Source organism: Leptonychotes weddellii, chromosome 10 (genome assembly GCF_054177405.1).
Source record: "Leptonychotes weddellii isolate Sample4059 chromosome 10, ASM5417740v2, whole genome shotgun sequence".
NCBI lineage: Eukaryota > Metazoa > Chordata > Mammalia > Carnivora > Phocidae > Leptonychotes > Leptonychotes weddellii.
Window position 1 is genome coordinate 32,030,987 of NC_138378.1, and position 23,149 is coordinate 32,054,135.

General features: G+C 41.9%; 1 protein-coding gene across 12 annotated transcripts in view; it reads left to right on the plus strand.

The window, feature by feature from the left end:
* Positions 1-23,149, plus strand: part of SLX4IP (SLX4 interacting protein) — a 186,204-nt gene that overhangs the window by 102,075 nt on the left and 60,980 nt on the right. For 7 of the 12 annotated variants that reach the window (XM_081833229.1, XM_081833235.1, XM_081833230.1 and 4 more), the window contains 3 exons: positions 12,123-12,255; positions 12,498-12,587; positions 16,868-16,988. In XM_081833229.1, the coding sequence (XP_081689355.1) occupies positions 12,202-12,255; positions 12,498-12,587; positions 16,868-16,988 (265 nt within the window). In that variant the 5' untranslated portion in view covers positions 12,123-12,201. The remainder of the gene's footprint in view (positions 1-12,122; positions 12,256-12,497; positions 12,588-16,867; positions 16,989-23,149) is intronic. The other 5 variants (XM_031031836.2, XM_031031840.2, XM_031031842.2 and 2 more) reach the window with 1 other exon arrangement.

Sequence of the window (23,149 nt, forward strand, 5' to 3'; positions counted from 1 at the left end):
TTAGCAATACCTGGTGGGAGCAGGTTTGAGGGTAAAATATCAATAGTTTGGTTTTGAGCTTGTTAGGCTATAGATGCCTGTTTGACATCCAAATGGACATGTTGAATGTATATATGTAGGGCTTGGGGGAGGTCTGGGCTGGAGCAGGAACTCTAGGTGTCTTCAGCATGTGAACTGAAACCTGGACACTGGTGAGGGTGTAGGTGGAGACAGGAGAGGTCTAAGGACTGAGTTCTGGTCAGTTTGGATGCAGTGTGATGGGGATGAGCCAGCAGAAGAGACTGAGAAACAGTGGCCAGGGAAGAAGGAGGAGAACCGGGAAAGCAGAGTATCCTAGAAGTGAGGGTTTCCAGGGGCACGTGGAAGAACCACTTTCTTAGATGGCACTGAGAGGTCAAGTAACATGAGGACCAAGAACCGACCATTGGACTTGGCTACATGAAGGTCATCGGTAATCTTAACAGAAGCCGTTTTGGTGGAGTGGTTCAGGCAAAAGGACGTCTGGGAACCTTGTTAAAGAAGAGTATGAAGTTAGTTTTTCGTACCTTGGGTTTTCTTCCAGATCCCTCTAATCTGTTAGGGATTAAGTTTGTAGTTGCCAAATCTGTCTTTCTCCCCCTTTTGCAAATTGCAGTGTCATTTGCCTCTCTCTAGGAGCTCATTGCAACTGCAGTGCTCCCTCATCATCTCTGTGGCCGAGCCATATACAGTGCCCATCCTTGAGCCCCGGGACAGCTTCCCTCCACACCAGTGATCTAACTTCATTTAAAGGACTGAAGTGCCACTGTATCACCTCCCCGTCTTTGTGGGGCTTACAACCTCCTTCCTTTCTATTTCTGCCCAAGGTTCCATCTCAATCTGACAGATAGGTCATGTTTTCCCATTGGATTTCTGTCACCATCTTTATCATCCTAAGCCAGAGATGAGTTTTTAAGGTTCTCAGCAAGACATTATTGTATCTGTGGTTCTCAACCCTGGCTGCACATCACATTCACCTCTAGAAGGTTTTTATGTTTTCTTTTTAAGGAAAATCATAATTTGAGTTTCTTACAACTTTAAGGGAATTATTTTATCATTGTGATAAAATGGTGATGTTCTTTACTTGTGAGTTTTAGAATTGTAATATTTTCACAGTTCTGGTGTGTTGCCTGCCACCTTTCATTCTTTTACATGGTGAAGCCTGATCAGATTTTTTTTCCTTCCTTTTTATTGTAACCTCCAAAAATGTCCTGTATCATCCTGAGAATGCCACAAATGGTCTTCAGGGAGACACAGTGACCTACAGCAGTGGTTCTTAAACTTGATCTTGCACCAGAATCACCTGGAAAACTTGTTTTTAAAACACAGGGTATCCCTAAAATTCCCAATTGGCTAGGTCTGAATTTGCATAGCAGACAAGCTCCAGGAGATTCTGATGCTGCTGGTACTTAGAGAGCTAAGGCTCTCTATCTAGGCTCCAGTGGGTAAATATCCTTAGGGTTGTGCACACAGATTGCTTTCCTGAACTGGCAGAACCAGGAGAATAAGTATGGCCAAGGGCAGAGATGAAGCTTGCGCTTGACTTGGTTGGGCCTCTCCGAAGCTCTGGTAAGCCTGAGCCGTGCTGAGGTGGAAGCTTTTCATGTGCCATAGGCCTCAGGAAGTCCTTGCTCTGAGCTTGTGTTTTGGTTTGCAGACATGTACTTGTATTCTTTGTGCCCTTCTGTCAAGGTTACATGTAGCCTTATCTTTGGCCTCTTTAAGCTGCCTTTGGAAGCACTACTTACCCTGACCCAGTTTAGAAGAGCAAATGTAGCCCCCTTTATCAACAATATTAATACCCCCACAAAAAGTTAAATGACAACTAGATTGAACAGAGAGTACATGCCATAGCTTCATCTGGCAAGTCCTTTGTTATATTTGAAAGTAGATGAGAGGATTCCAGAGAAAACATACGGATGTGGAGGGTTCCTTACATTATTTTACATTTAACCAAATAAACAGAATTCCTTTAAGTCACCCAGATTCACCACAGTATTCATCAAACGCTCTTTGTCCCCACACCAAGGAAGTTGGAAAATTGTGCCATCTATCTTGTATCTCCCTTCCTCTTTCAATAAATTTCCCTCCAAGATTGACCACCCTGTAGAACAATCCACGAATTCTAGGCATTGATCACTAGAGGAATATTTACAGAGGTTTTCTTTTTTCATTCTGATTCATTTATAATTGGTGGCAAATTCCTTTAACTCAAAGGCTGCACTGCTTTTATTCTTCTTGAGGTTGAAGAATTCAAGATTCTTCAGGGATATGAAAGAATATTTTCTAAGATGTTAATTTTTGAAGAGTTTAAAATCAAACCCACATTCCAAAGTTTCTTGATAACTCATATGCTGGTTAAAGTTGTGAGGGGAGTTTGCCCCTAATGCCCCTATTATTTATCAAATTCCATTTTCAGATTGCTAAAGTGGTTGGCCGTAGTTGGTCCTGAACACACTCCTGATGGTCTACGTGTTGCTAACTATGAATGTTGCTTGTCTTTCCAGCCATTTAAGACTCTCTCAAGACAAGTTCCCTATAGACAAGCACATAATAATTTCTTTCAGGTTATCTTTTCATTTCACATTCTCTGTTGCAGACATATATGAGAGGAGAGTTCATATTTTTAATCTGCTGTGATTACATGCCATCTGTTCTTCTTCTAAGAAGCAGTGTGTGGCCAGAGTAAAACTGAATGAAAGAATTATGAGGCATTTATTAGCTCTTAGTAGGAATAGGTGGAAACCTGTGCCCTGTTTGTAAATCTTACGTAACTGACAATTCAGAGTTCATTTAATATGCCCTGGAATTGGAAGCAAATTCTGCCTTGGGAGGGGGGAGAAACCCCCAAAACAACCCATTGAGCTCTTTGTATGGCTGGAGCCGTGCTGAAGCTTTACATCTGCATACCCATTTCATGTTCAGATGCCACCATAAGGTGTTTTCATTGCTGTTCCCATTTCCCATTGCAGGCGCTTCCTCTGGCCTGGGAGAATTGAGGTGCAGGGCAGGGGTTTAAAGTCAGGTCTGGCCTACCCCCCAAGTCATGGTGCTCCTCGTTGCTGCACACACTCTGCACACACCACAGGCCACTCCCCTGAGGAATAGTGGCCTGCCGGTTACATTTGAAAGAACAATTTCTTGAAAATCGTCAGGGAAAGTGTCTCAAGAAATGAAGTCAGTCTTTATCTTTCTTTTTTTTTTTAAGATTTTATTTATTTATTTGAGAGAGAGAATGAGAGACAGAGAGCACGAGAGGGAAGAGGGCAGAGGGAGAAGCAGACCCCCTGCTGAGCAGGGAGCCCGATGTGGGACTCGATCCCGGGACTCCAGGATCATGACCCGAGCCGAAGGCAGTCGCTTAACCAACTGAGCCACCCAGGCGCCCCCAGTCTTTATCTTTCAAAAGGAGTGGCTGAGGGCTTATTCCTAACTGCACTTTTCCTGCCACAGTGGATTTTAGAGTCTGATTCAGCCCCACATGCTACTTAAAACAGTGGCATCTGTTAAATTTAAGCATTATTTTATAATATATACCACTTTAGTTGGCCTTTGCTTTATTCCCAGCAGAGCTTTACTTCCCTTCCCAGATCTTACCCAGGAAGACTGTGAGCCACTGTATGAGCACTCTAGGCCAAAACCCCCAAACTCTTTCTTAGTAGGAGACCAGAGACAATTTACTGAAGGACATCAGCCTCTTACTGTATTTTACCTCCTTGTCATCAAACCCATTAGCACTGCTTCTCCGTGTTCTTTCTCATTCCTTTGTGACTTGCTTCTCACCCATGTAGAATCTTTCCCCATGCATGACAATAAATCTGTTAAGAAAAACAAACAAGTGACTGGAAAGGTGTACATCCCTGACCTGTAGCCAAAAGTCCCACAACAGACACTGAACAGGAGACAGAAACTCCCTCCCCTTCTGATTCCTTTTCACTTGAGACAAGTCACTTCCTCCCCTGCATCCCCTTCAGCCGGTAAAACTTGAGCTCAAAGGACTAGTCATCTGTTTGCAACCAATGAAGCCCCCACACATGTTCCCGTTATGGGGTTTGAATTCACACAGTCCGCCAGGGTCTTACAGATTGTTCTGCCTGATTGGAAGGTGGGAAAATAACTGTGTGGCACGGAGGAGCGGGCATCACAGCCTGTTTTCTGGTGTGACACTATTCTATTCATAAATGAGCCAACTTAGTTGCAAGCCGTGAGTTTGATTCTGTGGTGTTTCTCATTCTGAGGACAGGGTGCAGGTAAGAGGGAGGTAATCCCTCCTAGACAGAGAACAAGGCAGACATTAAAGTAATTTTTATCATTGATGTATTTTTTTTTAAATTCATTTAACAAGCACTCCTCACTGTCAGGCCCAGTTTGAGGCAGTGAGAGCCCAAGGGTAACAGAAAGCAGCTCCTCCCCACAGGCAGCCCCTGGGGGATGGATGTATGCAGCCATGTGTTTACAGCCTATGATGATTCCACAACGGAGTCATGAATAAAGTGCTGTGGCAGCAAACAGGAGCTTATTCCTGCCTGAAAGGTGTCAGAGAATGCTCAGGGGAAGGACTTGTTGGTTGCTAAGATTTTTCCTATTAACGCTGGTGTGGCCCGTAGCGAACTGATTCAGGACGAGACAGTGCGCCAGACTCAGTGTGGCTCTTTCGTAACCTACGCATTGGGGCAAACGTGTGCAAATAGAATCCAAACAATGGTGGTAAACCGAAACACCACCAGGAGGTGGGATCTTAAAGTGGAAGGCACTGGGGCATCATCAGAAGAGATTCATGGCCTCGGACTTCCTGCGTGAGGCCCTTCTCCTGTTTGTCATCAGAGGGCTTTCTCCAGGCCTTCTCTGTATGCTGTGATCTTGAATTCAGGCTGTGTCTCATTCTGTTACTAAGATTATAGTGTTCCTTCTACCTGGCCTGCCAGGTATTGCCAGGTTGGCAAGGCACTACACCAAACAAAACCTAGCCATGATCACTGGGGATCTTCGACAAGTGAAAGAGAGCAGAGCTCTTCAGTTTCTCGATGTTTCCAGAACACTGACTGGTAATCGTTTATGACTCTCTGGGTTGTCCTGGGAGTCAAATGCAATAAGGTACAGAAAGGGCTTCACACAGTATCTGGCACACAATCAATGCTCAAGGAATCTTAACTCTTGTTATTGCCAATTTGTTCACCCTTGAGTTTCTGCAGTTAGGTTAAGGAAACAGTGTATATCCAGTGGAATGACCCTTTATTCTCTCCTTCCCTGACCTAACTGTCTGCTGGTTTATCGTATATGCCATCCTAAAGGTATGCTGCTTGCTTTTCTTGAATGTAAACTGCAAGCTTGGATTCCTTGGGCGAGTATGTAGTAAGGAGCAGGCCAAGGGGGTTAAATTGACAAAAGATTTGTGTCGACTTTTCTTCTGCTTTAACTCCAGGTAAGGATTGTTACTGTCCAGGGATCACTGTTCCTGCCCCCCAACCCCCACCCCACCTTCAGTGTGATTTACTGCCCTAGTGCTCTGCTGCATTCTTTACTTTCCCCTTTCCTCCTGCCTTCTACCGAACTAGCCCTCCCGCCCCACTCCTTCTGCAGTGGGGCTTTGCCACTACCCTGCTCTCTTACCCAAGAGGGCATCCCACACCGGCAGCTTCAGCATCTGAACTCTTTTAGTGCCTCGCTTCCAGGATGGAGTGAATCACTCTGCTCAGGGAAGGGAGCTGAGTGACTCTGTGCAGCATCCTTGGTTCAGTCCCGTGGCACTAATGGATAGACGCGGGCTGCCAATGCTCACCCTAGAGGGAATAGGTACAGTGGGGTGGGTCCAGGCTAGGCAGCCTTAAATGTGCCTCCACAGGGGTTCTGGAAGCAGGTCCTTTGAAGTAATGCATGGCAGTGGGCTTTGGAGTATTCAGAGATTTGGATTTGATTCCTGGGTCTGTCACTTACTGACTATGTCATACTGGACCAGTCCTTACCTTCTCAGATTGCACTTCCTTATCTATAAAATGTGAGTAACAGTTGTGTTCTTTCATAGGCTAGTGGTGAGGATTAAGTTGAATACTATAAGTAAAGCTTAGCACAATGCCTAGAAAATAGGTGCTCTGTAAACTGTGCTTTTTCTTTCAAAACCACATGACTTTTTAATTCCATGTTGTAACATACTGCAGTTTATTTTGATATGAAAATATTTAATATGTTCCTTAAAGCCTTTTAGTAAAGTTGATACTCCAGGAAGAGAATTGACGTGTTGTTTTTTTGTTTCTGTTTTTTCATGAAAACCTTCAGGAGAAGTGTCTTTCTAGATTTAATATTTAGGAATGATCGAGTTGTCTTCAGTACTGATTCATTCTCATCTTATGGACTCTGATTGGCTTTTTTTTTTTTTTTTTTTTACATTGGAAACTAGCAAACTCAGAGCCAAATATTGCAGAGACCTATGACCATGGTGGAATGTTGGACAGACCTACCATTGGTTTCATTTTATGTTTCTACCCTTGTTTTTCTTATTTCCTCTATTTTTAGTGTTTGCCTTGTTAATCCAACCTGCCTTAAATCCTTGATGACAGGTGAGGATAAAATGCCAGTGACAGAACAGACCCATCTGGATGAGTTGCCTGTGGACAGCCCCATGGGCATGGTTGACACTACTCACATGCCTAGAGCATCATCTTTGCTCTTCCTCCTCCTACACCCAACCACATCCTCTTCTTTCTTTTTTGAGTTTCTCTCAACTCTACCCCTTTGTCTTCACCCATCACCTTCCATTGTCTCTTATTTGGGTTTTTGGGGTGACTTTAAACCTGTCTGCATGGTTCCATGATTTCTCCCCACCAGCGCACGCACCACACTCCTTACCTGAGAGAGCTCTCCAGCCTACAGGTCTTGTTTCTCCTTGGCCTGCCCAGTGGAACCCTCCTACCCTGTTGGCCTCATCTGCTGATGTTGCCCTCTTTCTGCTTACTGGACTCTTGTCCCCAGAGCACGCAAGCTGTTCAAGACTCTTTCCTATGTGGGTGCTGTTTGTTTTTCTCTCTCTGCCTCTTGCCCTCTTCCTCAGGACTTAGCCTGAAGTCATACCCCTCAGCCCTGGCCTCCCTAGAGCAGAGTTGTGGCCTGGCCACTTCTGGTCCTTGGTGTATGCTGTGGTTACACTTACCGCAGTGCTCTGTTGCTGCCTCAAGTTCTGGCCAGTACCCCTATGAAACTCAGCGGGTGTTGAAGGAATGAGTGAATGAGAGAGAGAGAGAATACACAGATCTCACCTTTATTTTACACTTAGGGTAAAATTAGAAGATAAGATCTTCCACCCCTGGCGGTGAGTTTAGGGCAAAGTAATTGTAGGGTCCTTGTATTATTCCCTTTTTTCAAACTATAGAAAATGACTGCTTGCCACTGGTGACGGTGTAGTTGTTGCCACTCTAGAATAAGGAGGGAGGAAGTTGTTCTATAATGCATCAGTGTCCTGGGCTGAATTGGAACAGCCTTGTCCCCAGAATGGGCTCAGTGCCCTCACTTAGCAGATGAGCCTATGGTTTGCCCAAAATTCAGAGCGCATTTATCTTGTCTTCATTCACTCATTCCCTTCTTCCGTCTATTAAATATTAAGCACTTGCTCTGTTTCCTTCCCCTTGAGAAAGACTCTCCAGGCAGAGCAGTGGTGGCCTGGATGCTGGAGGGCAGGGCCAGGATGGTCTCACTGAAGATTAAAGCTGTCTATACACACGCACGCACACACTTATTATGAGCTGGTCCTGTGCTGATTGCTGCAGTGTAGAGTCAAATGAGATTGGGACCCTGTCTGTCTATACCAAGGAGCTAACAGCCTAGCAGGGACGGCCCCTACATAGACCACCTGTTTAGTGCAGGAATAAATAAGCATGTGAAGCATATGCCTGATCCAGAGGAGGAAGTGATAGACTATTCAGAAAAGCTCCACAGAGATGCCCATGCCCTTGCCAGGGGTGGAAGATCTTACCTTCTAATTTTACCCTAAGTGTAAAATAAAGGTGGAAATGCTAACACTTCTCACACATGTAGGTATCTCAGAAGGAGGCTCAGAACGGCGAGATCCGGGTTAGCTCTTTAAGAAGTAAAATCCACAAGACTTGGTGACTGCTGGTGGAGGGCTAGGGAAAGGGAGGAGTTAGGGTTGACTCCCAGGCTTTTGGCTGAAACCTCTGGGTGGAGGGGGTTAGAAGCTGGATCACACCCTGGCCTGTTGACTCACAACCCAGGGCATGGGATGCGAAGCTTCTTCTAGTAGCCTTTGGTCTGTTAAAGAGATAACTTGGCCTGTGTAAAATGAGCAGCTCAGGCCTAAGAAAGAAGTGATGGTTAGTGTGTTCCTCCTTTCTGAAGAGAGCTGGACAGTTTATCTGCTGAGAGATGAAATTACCTCCTAATTAAGGAGAAGTGAAGGCTGTGCTTCTGGCAGCAGTAAGAGAACCCCCCGCCCAACGTCTGTTTACTCATGGGAGCAAAGCAGCAAAGCTTTGAGAGCAGGGAACTTTAGAAAGGCACAGTCCTGATGCTTAGTGTGGGAGTTTAAGAGAGCTCTTGCTGGAGAACTCAGAACTGCTGGCTGCAGAGGGAGAAGCCTGCTTTTGGCGGGGAGGGGGCAGACCGCATGTGTGCCCGGTGGTGGGGTCTGGCTGAAATCCAGGAAAGTTTGAACACCAGAGTAAGATTCCGTGATTTATTTAAAAAAAAAAAAAAAAAAAGGCATTCTAATTAGTCTGTTTATCATCAAACTTACACTGGGTTATTTGTGATCAAAGTTATGAAATGATGAGAAAATACAAAATTGGACCTTGCTGTTTAATTCTGTAGAAAGCTACTATTATATACTATTGATTCAGATTGTTCAAGCATCACTTTTTTTTTAATTTTAAAAGATATTTTTGCTAATAGAGAGGAGGTTGTAGAAAACTTGGTTTGAGGAGTCAGGATTAAACACTTGCAGGAAACCCAGTAAGATGTGCGTAAGGCACATCCTGTTGCTTTGGAGAGGCTCTTGTTCTGCCACCTATGGAGCCTCAACAGGTCTGTGGTAGAATTCAGAGGGTCAGTGAACTTGGATGGGAACAAAATTACATCTTTATTTTAACCAAATTCTCATCAATTTATTTTTTATTATAAGTTAAGTATTTATTTTAAAGATTTATTTATTTTAGAGAGTGCGTGTGCATGCGTGTGCAAAGCTGGGGGAGAGGCAGAAGGAGAGGGAGAGAGAGAATCTCAAGCAGACTGTGCTGAGCATGGAGCCCGACACAGGGCTCAATCTCACAACCCTGAGATCATGACCAAGAGTTGGGCACTTAACTAACTGAGCCACCTAGGTGCCCTATAAGTTAAGTATTTAAAACACAGTAGTATTCGCAGTTTGTGTCACCATTAGAATCATCTCTCTTTTCATATTATATTATAATTGTGGCACATATCTGAAGATATCATTTATGCTTACCACTACTTTGTATTTATGGTGGTTATTAGATCTACCACTATGTGAGAAGAGCGAGTGCCTTAATAAACAAGTACATACATTACTAAATCACAAATTTTTTTTTAATTTGGATAATCATACTTTAGTCAAATCATTTTTTTTTTTTTTAGTCCTATGCATTGTGTTTCATGCATTTAAAAAACCTTATTCTTAGCCAATGTCATCAGCTTCACAGCTGCCCAGAGAGGTCCATGGCACACAAAAGGTTAATAACCCCTGGCTAAGATCATGTAGTTGTGGCATGTGACCTCCACCTGGTGGCAGCATACTCCTTAAAGGTTAAATCTATAATCAGCATTGTGAAGAAACTTTTAGAATAACAGTATACTTGAGTATGGTTTTCAAACAGTTTTGATCACAAGTCCACAGTAAGAGGCTTTACATCATAAGTCATTATACTCATAAGTTTCACAAAACAAGACTTGACCTTACCATGTGACATACTGGTATTTTTTATTCTATTCAAATATTCCCTTTGATTCTCTTTCTTTAAAATAAAATACTGGTTGTAACACAGTACACCGCAGTTCAGTGGGTTACACTCTACTATTTGACATCGTAGGAGACCCTCTTTCACCATATTTCATGATTTTTTACACGATGAACTTCACTTTGGTCTTCCCCGAAATACCCATACATTTTCAGGGACATAATACATTTTATATAACTGTCAGTAAATATAAATGTGCTTTTACACAGCTTTTAAAAAATTATTTATTAGTGATGTGTAATTTATATATGCTGAAATGAACTGATCTTTAGCATATAACCCACCAAGATACAGAACATTCCCATTGCCACACCAAGTTCTTCTGTGCCTATTCTCATTCAGTTGCTCCCTAGATAATCACTATCTGATTGCCTTTTTTTTTTTTTAAGATGTTTTTGTTATTTATTTGACAGAGACAGAGAGAGCACAAGCAGGGGGAATGGCAGGCAGAGGGAGAGGGAGGGAGGGAGCCTGAATCGGGGCTTGATCCCAGGACCCTGGGATCATGACCTGAGCCGAAGGTGGATGCTTAACCGACTGAGCCACCCAGGTGGCCCACTATCTGATTGCTTTGACCACAGATTAGTTTTGCTGCTCTAGAACTTTATATTAGTGGAATCATACAATAGGTATTCTTTTAGCTTGGCTTCTTTTGCTCAACATAAGGTGGAGATCAGTCCATGTTGAGTGTATCAGTAGTTTTGTGAGGAGCATTCCATTGAATGAATGTACCACACTTTGTTTATTCTCCTGTTGATGACTTGGGTTGTTTTCTGTCTTAGCTATTATAAATAAAACTTCGACTAACATTTGAGTACAAGTCTTTCTGTTCACATGTTTTTATCTTTCTTGGTAAATATCTAAAGTGGAATTGTTGGCTTAGTCAGTAAATGAAATGTATGTTTAACTGTAGGAAACTGACCAACTGTTTGCCAACGTTGTCGAACCATCTTACATTTCCACTAGCAATGTATGAAAGTTTGGATTGCTCCACATCCTTACCAACATATGGTGTGTCAGTCTTTTTAATTTTAGTCATTCTGGTAGGTACAGGGTTGTATCTCTTAGTGGTTTTAATTTGCATTTGTCCGATGACTGATGTTGAATACTTTTCCATGTGTTATTAGCTGTTTGTTTATCTTGTGAAGTATCTATTCAAGCTTGAGTTGTTTGTTTTCTTAATATCGACTTGTAGGAGTTCTTTATTTTGAATGCCACTCCTTTATGTCAGATACATGCATTTATGAATATTTTATCTCAGCCTGTGACATACATATTCATTTTATTAATGAGCAGAGGTTTTCAATTTTGACAGAGTTCAATTTAATAATATTTTTCCTCTGTATTTTGTGCTTTGTGGGTCCTAAGAAATTTTTTTCTATTCTGTTTGGCAAGACAGTTTTGGTTTTTATGTGGAGGTCTATCATCCATCTCAAATTAATTTTTGTGTATGGTATGATGTCAATGTCATGTTTTATTTTCTTCCCATATTTATGTTTGGTGTTCACAGGTCATTAGTTGAAAATACGTTCCTTTCACCATTGAATTATAGCACAGGATTTAAAAAGGGAAAAAAAAAAAAACTATTTAGGCAAAGAAGTGCAGAAGTGACATTTTCCTACAGGCCATCACGGACCCTTTGGGCCTTGGAGACCGTCCCCAACCTGCAGTTTTGGTCTTCTGTTCCTTTCTGAGTTAGCTCATCCACAGTTAGAGATTTTCAGAAATCACTCATAAGGTGTGAGTAGTTATAAGGCTACATTTTACAGGGTCTGTAGCTGTGCCACAGAGTGGCTAGCCACATATGGCTGTTTAAATTAAAGTTAAATACAGTTTAAAATTCAGCTTCTCAATCATAGTAGCCACATTTCATGTGCTCAGTAGCCACACCTGGTTATTGGCTACCCTGTTGTACAGTGACAGGAAGCAGGGTTTGGACAGTTTTATAGCATATTTTAATAAAACTAATTTAGTTTTGATAGCTGTCATTCAGCATCTACCTTCCTGTCCTTGGTTCTTTTTTGTTTGTCCTCATTTCCATTTCTGTTCTAAGATGTGCTATTCCAGCCATTCCTTTTGTTTGTCTAAAAATGCAATAGCTTATATCTGTTTTTTCCTACTTAGAAGAAAGACTTGCCCTGACTATCCACGGAACCCTTCTTTTCTGGAGCCTACCCAGGACTGGCCTATTTGACTTCTTTCTATGTCTGATAGTCGTACAGCTGCCACTGGATGTCTTGAGCAATCCCCTTTCGAGGTGCGGCCCAGAGAGATATTTTGTCTTTACTGTCATGACTAAAATATTAGCATTTCTACCCTAAATATTAAACTTGCAAAAACTAGTAGGTTTATGATGTGTATCCCTGACCCATATGAAGGTTTCTGTCCACTAGGGAACTTTGTTGCCATTTCATCATGAGCAACCACATAGGAATTTGTGAGATTTTTCTCTGATTGTTTGCTGGGTGTGAGCTAACTCTGCCATTAATGTCTTTTTAGTGTGGGAATTTTGCTGTCCTGGTGGATCTTCACATACTGCCACAAGGTTCAAACAAAGATACCAGCTGGTTTTCTGAACAGAAGAAAGAGGTACCACAAAACTTTTCACTGTTTAAATGCAAGTTGCTGCTGCTAGAAGAAATATTAACTCTTTCCAGCTTTCATTTTTGTTAGTGGGCAAAAAATATTGAATTATATTTAACCCTTGAGAAACAGTTGTTATATTCCAATGACAGACATACACTTGCTTCTTTTTCCCCAAGAAAGTGATACATCTATATATTTCATGAGCTAAATTATTTAAACCAGGAATTTTCAACCTCTCTCTTTTGGGGGAAAGGGCTCATTATAGTTAAAACAGAAGACGATGGTCAAGTGAGGGTTCTAGGCAAGCAGGGATTTTAATCTGTTTGTAAAGGACAGACCAAGACCCTGAAGTAGGTGTGGGGTGAACACAATTCTGATTTTTCACACCTTGAAATCAAATTCTTATTTAATTCTTAAATTATCATCATCCACCTTTTTGTCTTCTACCATACTTTTTTTTTTTTTAAGATTTTATTTATTTATTTGACAGAGAGAGACACAGTGAGAGAGGGAACACAAACAGGGGGAGTGGGAGAGGGAAAAGCAGGCTTCCCGCGGAGCAGGGAGCCTGATGTGGGGCTCGATCCCAAGACCCTGGGATCATGACCTGAGCCAAAGGCAGACACTTAATGACTGAGCCACCCAGGCCCCCCTTGTACCATACTTTTCTTAACACGAGTCTTTGACGGCAAGTGTGGAGATGTTTGACTCTATTCCTTCTCACTGAGGCCAGTCAGGGAGGAGGATGGCTGGATGGTCATGTGGCTGGGAGCCTGGTGTTTGATCTCCCTGGGCCTCAGTCTCCTTATCTGCAAATGAAAGAGTTCAACCAGAGGCCTCTGAGTCACTGCTAGCTCTCAGCTTCCCCGAGATCCCACCCCAGTCTGCTGTGGCAGAAGGTTCTAGAGTGCATCTGGCTCTCCTCACGTGCTCTGCTTCCTTCTCCATGTCCTTGTACTAGAGAGCAGGGAGAGTGATAGTGAGGCAGTGGCTTTCACATAACTTTCAGAATATTATAGCACTTTGTGTCCTCCGTGATACTCATCACAATAGCTTTTTAGAGCTAGAAATAAAAATAAGTTTTATTGAAAGGTAGTATATGGAGAAGAATCTAGTGATAGTGGCAACAAAACAAAGCAAAAAAAAAAAAAAAAAACCTTTACTGTGCTAATTGTTTTTAGTCAACTTTTGAAGACTACTAGAAAACAAAAACTCCCTCCAAGAAAATTTATAAGTAATACATTTTCAGTCACAAGGTACTAATACAATCAGGACTTGGCTGGGCAATATTGTACTTGATATCTAGTGGCCCACGGCTGGGAGAAGGCAGGCACAAGATTCGGAATAATGAGATTTATCGTTCAGGTTAATAAATGGATTGTTCTCTTCAGGACTTAATATTCAGTAAGCCAGCATCTCCTACTATAACTCAACTCCATGGAATTCCAAATTTGGCTTACCCACACTCTGTTTCCCCAAAGTGACTAATGCTCACCTGAGGGGACCTCACCCCAAAAGTCTTCTGACTTGACTGACATTAACAGCATTCTAGAATCCACTGTTTCGGGCCCACCTTTTCCTCCATTCTCTCCCAGCTTACCACCTCAGCCTTTGCCTTTTCTTGTTGATATGTAGTAAGTTTTGCCAAGAGTCAGTTGCTTTGGAAGACTTTAAAATAAAGCTATGAATGTGTGAATCACCTCCTAGGCAAAGCATGAGGCTAGATTTTTCCAGGGTGCCACACACAGCTGTTGCTGCCCCACCTAGTACTACGTCCGGGCAGCGAGCATGACTTAGCAAAGGTGCTCAGTGCACGATTGGACCTGCAGAGCTTGGCTGCAGCGTGGCTGCAAGAAGGCAGGTTATGCCAGCAAGCCAAGCTTCTCTCTCAAAGCAAAGTGGACGGTTTGCTGCTTATACTTGAAGTTGTTCCTTTAAAGTTTGTTCACTGACATTAAAATTGCTGAGAGAGAGAGAGACGGAGAAAGGAGAAAAGCTAGTCAAGGAAAGGATATGACTCTAGCCTGTATTCAGTGTCTCAGTGCTTTCATCTTTTTTATTAGATCATTTCATGATTGGGATTTCATGAGCAATCAATTTGATTGCATTTTAGCAGATGCTTTAATATAGTGAAAGTCTTAAGAATGTCCAGTTCCTTTTCAGAAAAAGGAACTAATTGCATGTATTAAACCCAAGTTTATTTTGAGTCCAGCACGAATAGTCTTTGTACCCAAGCAGGCAAACTCAAACTGTTTCATTTGTGAACTTGAGGAAGCAAGTGTGAGCCCCTGTTAGTGTAGAAATACTGTATATATCTCTGTCCTCTTGGTCTTCGATTTCATCTTGGTCTTCTTATGTGCCCTTCTGGTGTAGCTGGGAATTTGTCTTTTCTTGCATTGCTCTGGTTCTGAAGAGAATGCTTCGCTAAGTGTGGTGTGGTCAGTTACTAGGGTATCTTGACCACACTGCACATGGTCTACCTTCCATTCGTCAAACCTGACTCATGGAAGGAAAGCCCCGTAACTATAGGGAGAAAGTTTGTGTTGTATGGGCCTTTGTTTTATTTTTGTCATACTATTTTTAGTTCTAGCCTTATAGGGCATTTATGGCCAAATTTTAACAATCTCTGTTTCCATGTATGTCTTTCACATATTTTCTAGCTCAGTCATAGTTGAACCCTGCATGTGAAGCAAAATTCTTTAATTGTTAAAACAACAGTATGAGGCAAGGCTGCCTTTCTGTTGTGTGAACAATGCCAAAACGCTCAACTGTAAACGGATATCTCTGTATTCCACAAGGCACTGCATCTTTGGGCTGCAAAATGAGAGCAGAGAGAGGAGACCAGTGTTTACATTTTATGTAGATCACGTTTGTGAATTAAATCAAGGATTTTCAGTACTGTTGAGGAGTGTACGTATTAGCAATAAAAAACAAGTTTGGCGATCATTGCCCTTCAGAGCTACTTAGAATTTTGTTCTTGTTTTAATTTATGAAGATTCTAAGAGATCAACCTGAGATGGCATTGAAGAAACCAGTGAAACAGGTTTGAGTTGACCTCGGCAACTCCAAGCCTTCTGCAGAGGCTGGGACTTGGACCAGTTTCTTAATCTAAATTAAGAAATTTAGATTTGTGTGCCATTTTTCCCTTTTCCTGCAATGGCTACATGTCTCTAGTGGACAGTTTCTTCCTGTTGTGTGGTGGACTTTGAGAGTTTTGTTTTTCTTTTCCTAAGTAACACTGATAAATAAAACAATAGACAACTCCAGAAATTTGCTAGTGGTGTGGTATGTTGACATTGAATTAAAACCATGTGTTTCCGTTGCCTAATAAATATTAATCTACTTTAGAGAAACATGAGAAGTTAAATTATTTTCACCATTAATTGGTGGATATAGTGCAGTTTTCACAAAAGCAAATGGGCATGTACAGTATCATCAAGAAGAGCATGGAAGAAAATCACATTACTGGTTTCTAGTTCTCTCTTCAGCCCATCACTCAATACTGTTCTTTCTTCAGTAGATTTCTAAACCTGAGTCCAGAAACTAGTGAATGGTGGTGTTTAGGTTAAAAAAGGGTTTTTATTTGTTTGTTTGTTTTGGGGGGTGCCTGGGTGGCTCAGTCCGTTAAGCGGCTGCCTTCTGCTCAGGTCATGATCCTGGGGTCCCGGGATTGAGCCCGGCATCAGGCTCCCTGCTTAGTAGAGAGCCTGCTCCTTCCCTTGCCCCTCACCCCACTCATGCTCTCTCTCTCTGTCAAATAAATAAATAAAATCTTTAAAAAAAAAAAAAAAGGTTTTGAACCAAGTTTGAAAAATGGGAAATATTCGCATAAAAATGGGAAATATTCACATAAAAATCACTGTGGCTGGCTCCTCTTAAATCCGAAGAGCTGATGACCCTGTCCCTAGTATCCCTACATGACAACAGTCCACTGAAACCATTGGGGGGAGGGGACTGCCATCCCCAGTCTTGCCTGGCCACACGGGGCAGTTCACTGTTTTTATCTTGCTTTTAGAAATGTGAAACTGAGGCAGTGGGAAATGAAATGAATTTCTCGGGTCACAGAGTAAGCCAACATCATGGTTTTGAACAAACCTCGGGAGCAAACTTAAACCTGGCATGTTACCCTCGAGCACAGATAGCATTTTTTTCAGCTTTCACAGCTAAGTAAAAAAGCAAACAAAATAAAATGTTCAGTGTTGACTTTTTAATATGCACGATGTTGACTCTTTTTGCATTGCATTGCATGAGAAAATTGTATCTCATTTTTCAATTTACTTTAGGAAGTCTGTTTACTGTTAAAAGAAACCATTGATTCAAGAGTTAAGGAGTACTTGGAAGTTCGTAAACAGCACAGGCCATCAAATACAGAATTCACAAGATCCAGTCCCTTGACCTTAAAAGGTAGGCACTGAGTACTTTGATTTTGGATAAAATTTCTGCTTTGTAGAGATGGCAATTATGTTTGACTCTGACTGTCATGTTAGTACAGTGATACATTTAAAAACTATGTTCTAATGAGGATGCTTTGTTTGGGTAAAGAAAATTAACCAAAAAGCCCTGCAGGGCTTTTAATGGTAGGCAAAATATATAAAAATAGAAAATAAAACATTCCTAAGGAAACTGTAAATACTTTAAAGGAAATTTTTTTTTTTTTTGACAAGTAGTGTTTCAAATAGATGTACATTAATGCTGACTTGATTTGGGGCTTTATGCTTTTTTAAATGCTTTCATATATGTCACCCTATTTCAGAGGTTCTCAACTGGGGGTGATGGGTCCCAGGGGACATTGGGTTGTTACTGGGGGAGCGGGAGGGGTGGCAGGGAGCTACTGGAATCTAGGGAGTAGAAGCCAGGGATGCCACTAAGTATCCTACAATGAACAGAAAAGCCCCCCACAACAAGGCATTATCTGGCCCAAAACGTCAAGGGCACTGAGGTTGAACTATCCTGCCCTATTTCCTAACAACACTTTGAGAATGGTGATGTCTGAGTTGTAGGTGATGAAGCTGAGGATCTACAAGATTAAGGGCTCACCCAAATAAAAGATCATCCTTTTTTTTTTTTTTAAAGATTTTATTTATTTATTTGACAGAGAGAGAGAGAGAGATAGCAAGAGCAGGAACACAGCAGGGGGAGTGGGAGAGGGAGAAGCAGGCTCCCCACCAAGAAGGGAGCCCGATGCGGGACTCGATCCCAGGACTCTGGGATCATGACCTGAGCTGAAGGCAGACGCTTAACGACTGAGCCACCCAGGCGCCCCTAAAAGATCATCTTTTCGAGGACAGAGATGATCTTGTTTATTTGGCATCTTCACACGCCCCCCTCCTCCTTACTTAGCCCAGTGCCAGATACATGGATTCAGTGACTTGTTGAAAGAAAGCATACTTGGGTGACAAGTGGCAGAACTTGACCCCAGGCCCAGCTCTTCTGATTCCTAGCCCACTGTTCTTTCCACTCTGTCATTGTTGTGTTTTTAATTTTTTTTAACTTTAAATCAGCGTTTCATAACACTTTTTGTGGTACAAATGAGGTCAGCCTTGTGTTAATCCTCAGAGGGCAGCACTGGGCAGCCTTGACCTAGGTTATACTAGTGCAGCACCACCTTGGAGAAGAATTGTGTTAAGTAACCCCCTCTGAAGGCATGCTTAATCTACAGTGTTCACCTGGGCACAGCTGATACGTAGGCAGACAGATTAATTTAACCCAAACTGAAAACCTTGAACAAATGGAATTTCCAGTCCAAACAATATTGTGTTAGATGACGCTTTCTGGTATTTCACTTAGTAGTAGGATAAAGCTTGAGAAAAGCCAGAGGAGCTTGTATCCTTCGTACTCCAGCAGACCTGGCTAGTCTCATTTTCTAACTGGTACAGAAGGAGAAGGAACAGAGAAGGTTCTCAGACCTCCATTTCTGGTGTGGAGGTGGCGTGGTCAGTACTGATTCTCAGCTAGCCCTTCCCTTGGCTTCCTCTACTGCTGAGTGAAAAATGCTGAGTACTCAACTTCCCAGCCTCTCTCACAGTTAGGGAAGATGTGTTGTATGTTGTTCTGGCCCCAAGATGAAAATCAAAGTCTTTCTTGGGCTCATGTGGGCAAGAAGTTTGTTTTTATTTGAATGAATGAATGAATGAACAAACGAATTAATTTATAACAAGTTTGTTTTTAAACAGAAAAGTGATCTTTCTGTACATACAAGATTTTTTTAAAGATTTTTATTTATTTATTTATTTGACAGAGCGAGAGAGACACAGCGAGAGAGGGAACACAAGCAGGGGGAGTGGGAGAGGGAGAAGCAGGCTCCCCGCTGAGCAGGGAGCCCGATCCTGGGCTCGATCCCAGGAGCCTGGGATCATGACCTGATCCGAAGGCAGATGCTTAATGACTGAGCCACCCAGGCGCCCCTGTACATACAAATTTTTTAAAAAAAGATTTATTTATTTGAGAGCAAGAGTGCACACATGTGAGTGGGGAGGGGTAGAGAGAGAGGAGAGAGAATCCCCAGTGGACTCTTGGCTAAGCTTGGAGTCCAGCTTGGGGCTTGATCCCACAACTCAAGACCTGAGCCGAAACTGAGAGTCTCACGCTTGACTGAGCCAGCCAGGTGCCCCTATATACATAGAATTTTACAACCTTTTTTTTTTCACCTAACATAATATAAATCCTTTAAAACATATATATCACCATTTTTTTAAATTGTTTTAATGTGGTAAACTATACATAAAATTGACCATTGTAACTATTTTCAAGTGTACAATTGAGTGGCATTAAGTACATTCACATTGTTGTGCAGTCATTATCACTTTCTATCTCCAGAATAGTCTCAAACTGGAACTCTTTACCCATTAAACAATACCTACCCATTACTCCCTTCCCTCGCCCCTGGTAACCACTATTCTGCTTTCTAATTTACTACTTGAGGTACCTCATATAATGGAATCATACAGTATTTATCCTTTTGTTTCTGGCTTATTTCACTTAGCTTAATGTTCTCAAAGTTCATCCTTGTTACAGCATTTATCAGAATTTTCTCTTTTTTTAAATATTTTATTTATTTATTTGAGAGAGAGAATGAGAGGGAGAGAGCATGAGAGGGGTTGAGGGTCAGAGCGAGAAGCAGACTCCCTGCTGAGCAGGGAGCCCGATGTGGGACTCGATCCCAGGACTCCAGGATCATGACCTGAGCCGAAGGCAGTCGCTTAACCAACTGAGCTACCCAGGCACCTCAGAATTTTCTTTCTTTTTAGAGCTGAATAATACTCACACACACACACACACATTTTGTTTATTTGTTCATCTGTCATAGGATAGTTGGGTTGTTTCTACCATTTGGCTATTGTGAATAATGTTGCTATGAATATTTGTGTTCAGATATCTCTTTGAGTCTCTGCTTTTCACTTCTCTGGGTATATACTTAGAAGTAGAATTGTTGGATCATATGGTAATTGCCAGTTTGTTTATTTTTATTTTATTGAATTAATTTATTTTTTTGAGGAACTGCCATCCTTTTTTCTGGTGACTACACCATTTTACATTCTCACCAAGAATGGATCCCAGTTTCTCCATAATCTTGCCAATACTTATTTACTGTTGTTTTGATAATAGCTGTCCTAATAGATGTGAAGTATCTTATTGTGGTTTCAGTTTGTGTTTTCCTCATTTGTAGTGATTTTGACCATCTTTTCATGTGCTTATTGGCCATTTGTGTATCTTCTTTGGAGAAATGTCTGTTTATGTCCTTAGCCCATTTTTTGGGTTGTTTGCTTTTGTTTTTGAGCTGTAGGAGTTCTTTTATATATTCTGGACATTAGTTTCTTATCACGTATATGATCTGCAAATATTTTCTCCCGTCGTGTGTTGCCTTTTCACTCTCATCAGTGTCCTTTGATGTGGAAATGTTTTATTAAATTTTGATGTAGCCAGTTTATTATTTTGCTGCCTGTGCTTGATACTATATCCAGGAAATCTTTACTGAATCCAATGTCATGAAGCTTTTCCTGTTTTTTCTTCTAAGAGTTTTCTAGATTTAGCTCCTTTTAATTAGGTCTTTGATCCATCTTGAGTTAATTTTAAGGAAAGGGTCCAACTTCATTCTTTTGCATATGGATATTTAGTTGTGTCAGCACCATTTGTTGGAAAGTCTGTCCTTTCCCCCATTGAATGGTCTTGGCTCCCTTATTAAAAATCTTTGATCATAAATGTGAGGGTTTATTTCTGGACTCTCTATTCTTTTTTTTTTTTTTTTAAGATTTTATTTATTTATTTGACAGAGAGAGAGACAGCGAGAGAGGGAACACAAGCAAGGGGAGTGTGAGAGGGAGAAGCAGGCTTCCCGCGGAGCAGGTAGCCTGATGTGGGGCTCGATCCCAGGACCCCGGGATCACGACCCGAGCCGAAGGCAGCCGCTTAACGACTGAGCCACCCAGGTGCCCCCCTGGACTCTGTGTTCTAACCCATTCTTCCGTATGTCTGTCTTTATGCCAGTGCCACACTGTTTTGGTTACCATAGCTTTGTAATAAGTTTTGAAATTAGGAAATGTGAGTCTTCAACTTTCTTAATGTTTTTCAAAATTCTTTTGGCCCTTTGGGGTTCCCATCACCACTTTTAATAAGACTGTGTAGTATTCCATTAAATATCCATACTCTGATTTATTGGTGGGACATTTAGGTTGCATTTAATATGTTCACTCTTGTAAATAATGGTACAGTGCATATCCTGATGGTATACATGTTCTCACACAGCAACTCCTTTATAATGTTTTTAGTTTTAATGTTCATATTTTTATTAGTTTGTAAGAGGTCCTTAAGGATATGAATGCTTTGTATGTTTTATATGTTGTAAGTGATCTTTCTGAGTTCGTCATTTGCCTTTGACTTGGTTTATTTAACTGTAGAACCACAAACTAGGAGAAGCCTGTATTTGCTTCATGGAGCCTTCGGTGACCAGCCACTAGTGGGATGAATGCTAGGCTTCCCTGTAATGAGATAAGTAGTGTAGTCGATTGCCAGAGGGAGGCAGGATGATACTAATGCACCATCTTGGTGTTCACTCAGCTGTGCTAAGTATCCTTCCTTGAAAGTAATCTTGGTGTGAAAGCAGTCTCTTCCTTTTCCTTCCTACTTCTGGTAACAGTTAACCTTTAATTGACCATATCTTTTGATGTTCATACCTTAGCCAGTCCCCTCCTCTGCTGCCACCAACTAGTCCCTGCCCCCGCCTCCCCTGCCTGCCGGGGCACCCACAGCAGCCCCCTGACTGGCTTTCTTGTGTCTGCTCTGGCTGATGCCTCTCCTGCTGTTTACACTTCAGTTAGTGTCATCCCTTAATAACACAGGTCTGATCTTGTGAACCTCTTCCCCAAGGCTCCCAGGTGCAAGCCAGGATCCTTGCAGTAGCTGCCTCTCCAGCTTCATCTTGTCCCACTTTTTCCTTCTTTCTTGCTGCAGTGATGGCAGCTTAATGCCTTTCTTCCAAAGCTCTTTTCTTCTGCTCATCTTGGGGGCCTCTGCCCATGTTGGAGCCCTGGTCTCGACCCTTTCCCTGTGCTCCTTCTGCTCTTTGCTCAAAATCACTCCTCACAGAAGCTTATCCCGGGGACCTGTCTCCTTGTCACTGGCCCACAAACATCCTGAACACCATTCAATTAACGTCCTTCTCTCCACAAATGTGTAAGTCACCTGAAGACAGGTTCCGCCTCTTTGATTACCATTGTGTCTCCAGCTTGGAGGACATTTCCTGCTTAGTAAATGTTTATACAGGTGATAAATTACACACATGGTTCTGTCTTTCCTCTTCCTAGTAAGGTCAAGGCCTACCATAACTTCTCCATCCTGCCTTGTCTCCTCCTGCTACTCACTTTGCTGCTTCCCGCAAGCCTGCTTTCTTGATACCTCTGCCTTAACATTTACAGGTTTCGCCTTTGTCTGGAAAACCCCTATTTAACTTTTAAGATCCAACTCAATCAAATATTACTTCTCCAAAGTCTCCCTCAGTTTCTCTTCTTCTGGCACTCTACACTTTTAATATATTTGTCAGATTGTATTATAATTGTGCTATAATTCATTTACCTGCCTTTCTCCCACCCCTTCGTTTGCAAGGACTGATTCTTTGCCACCCACAGAGCCTCTTTTCTTCTCCAAATTACATTACTGCTTAACTCTAGAACATAAACAGACAGCTCTGCTTCTGGTTATAAGTGCTTAACCTCATACTAAACTGTTAATTTCCAAAAGGTAGGAAGACCATTGTTCATCTGTCTCTCCCACAAGGTTGCTTTCCATAAAGAGGTTCATCTTGCTCTAGGCTGTGCGTACCTGTAGGAACAAAGTGGACGTGCACAGTAGCATACTGTCGCCTTATATTGTTTATTAACAGCATCACTAAAATTGGAAATGGAATACATGTTTTTAGTCTTGCCTCAGAGCCAAAGACATCTCTCTACATTTATCTGACTGCCTGTTTTCAGCTGTTCCCATAATCTTACTTAAATGCGTTTTTCAAAAGTAATTTCAAAGCCACTAACCGTAAGGCCTTGCCTATTTCCTCCTCAGTATCCAGTTCTGAG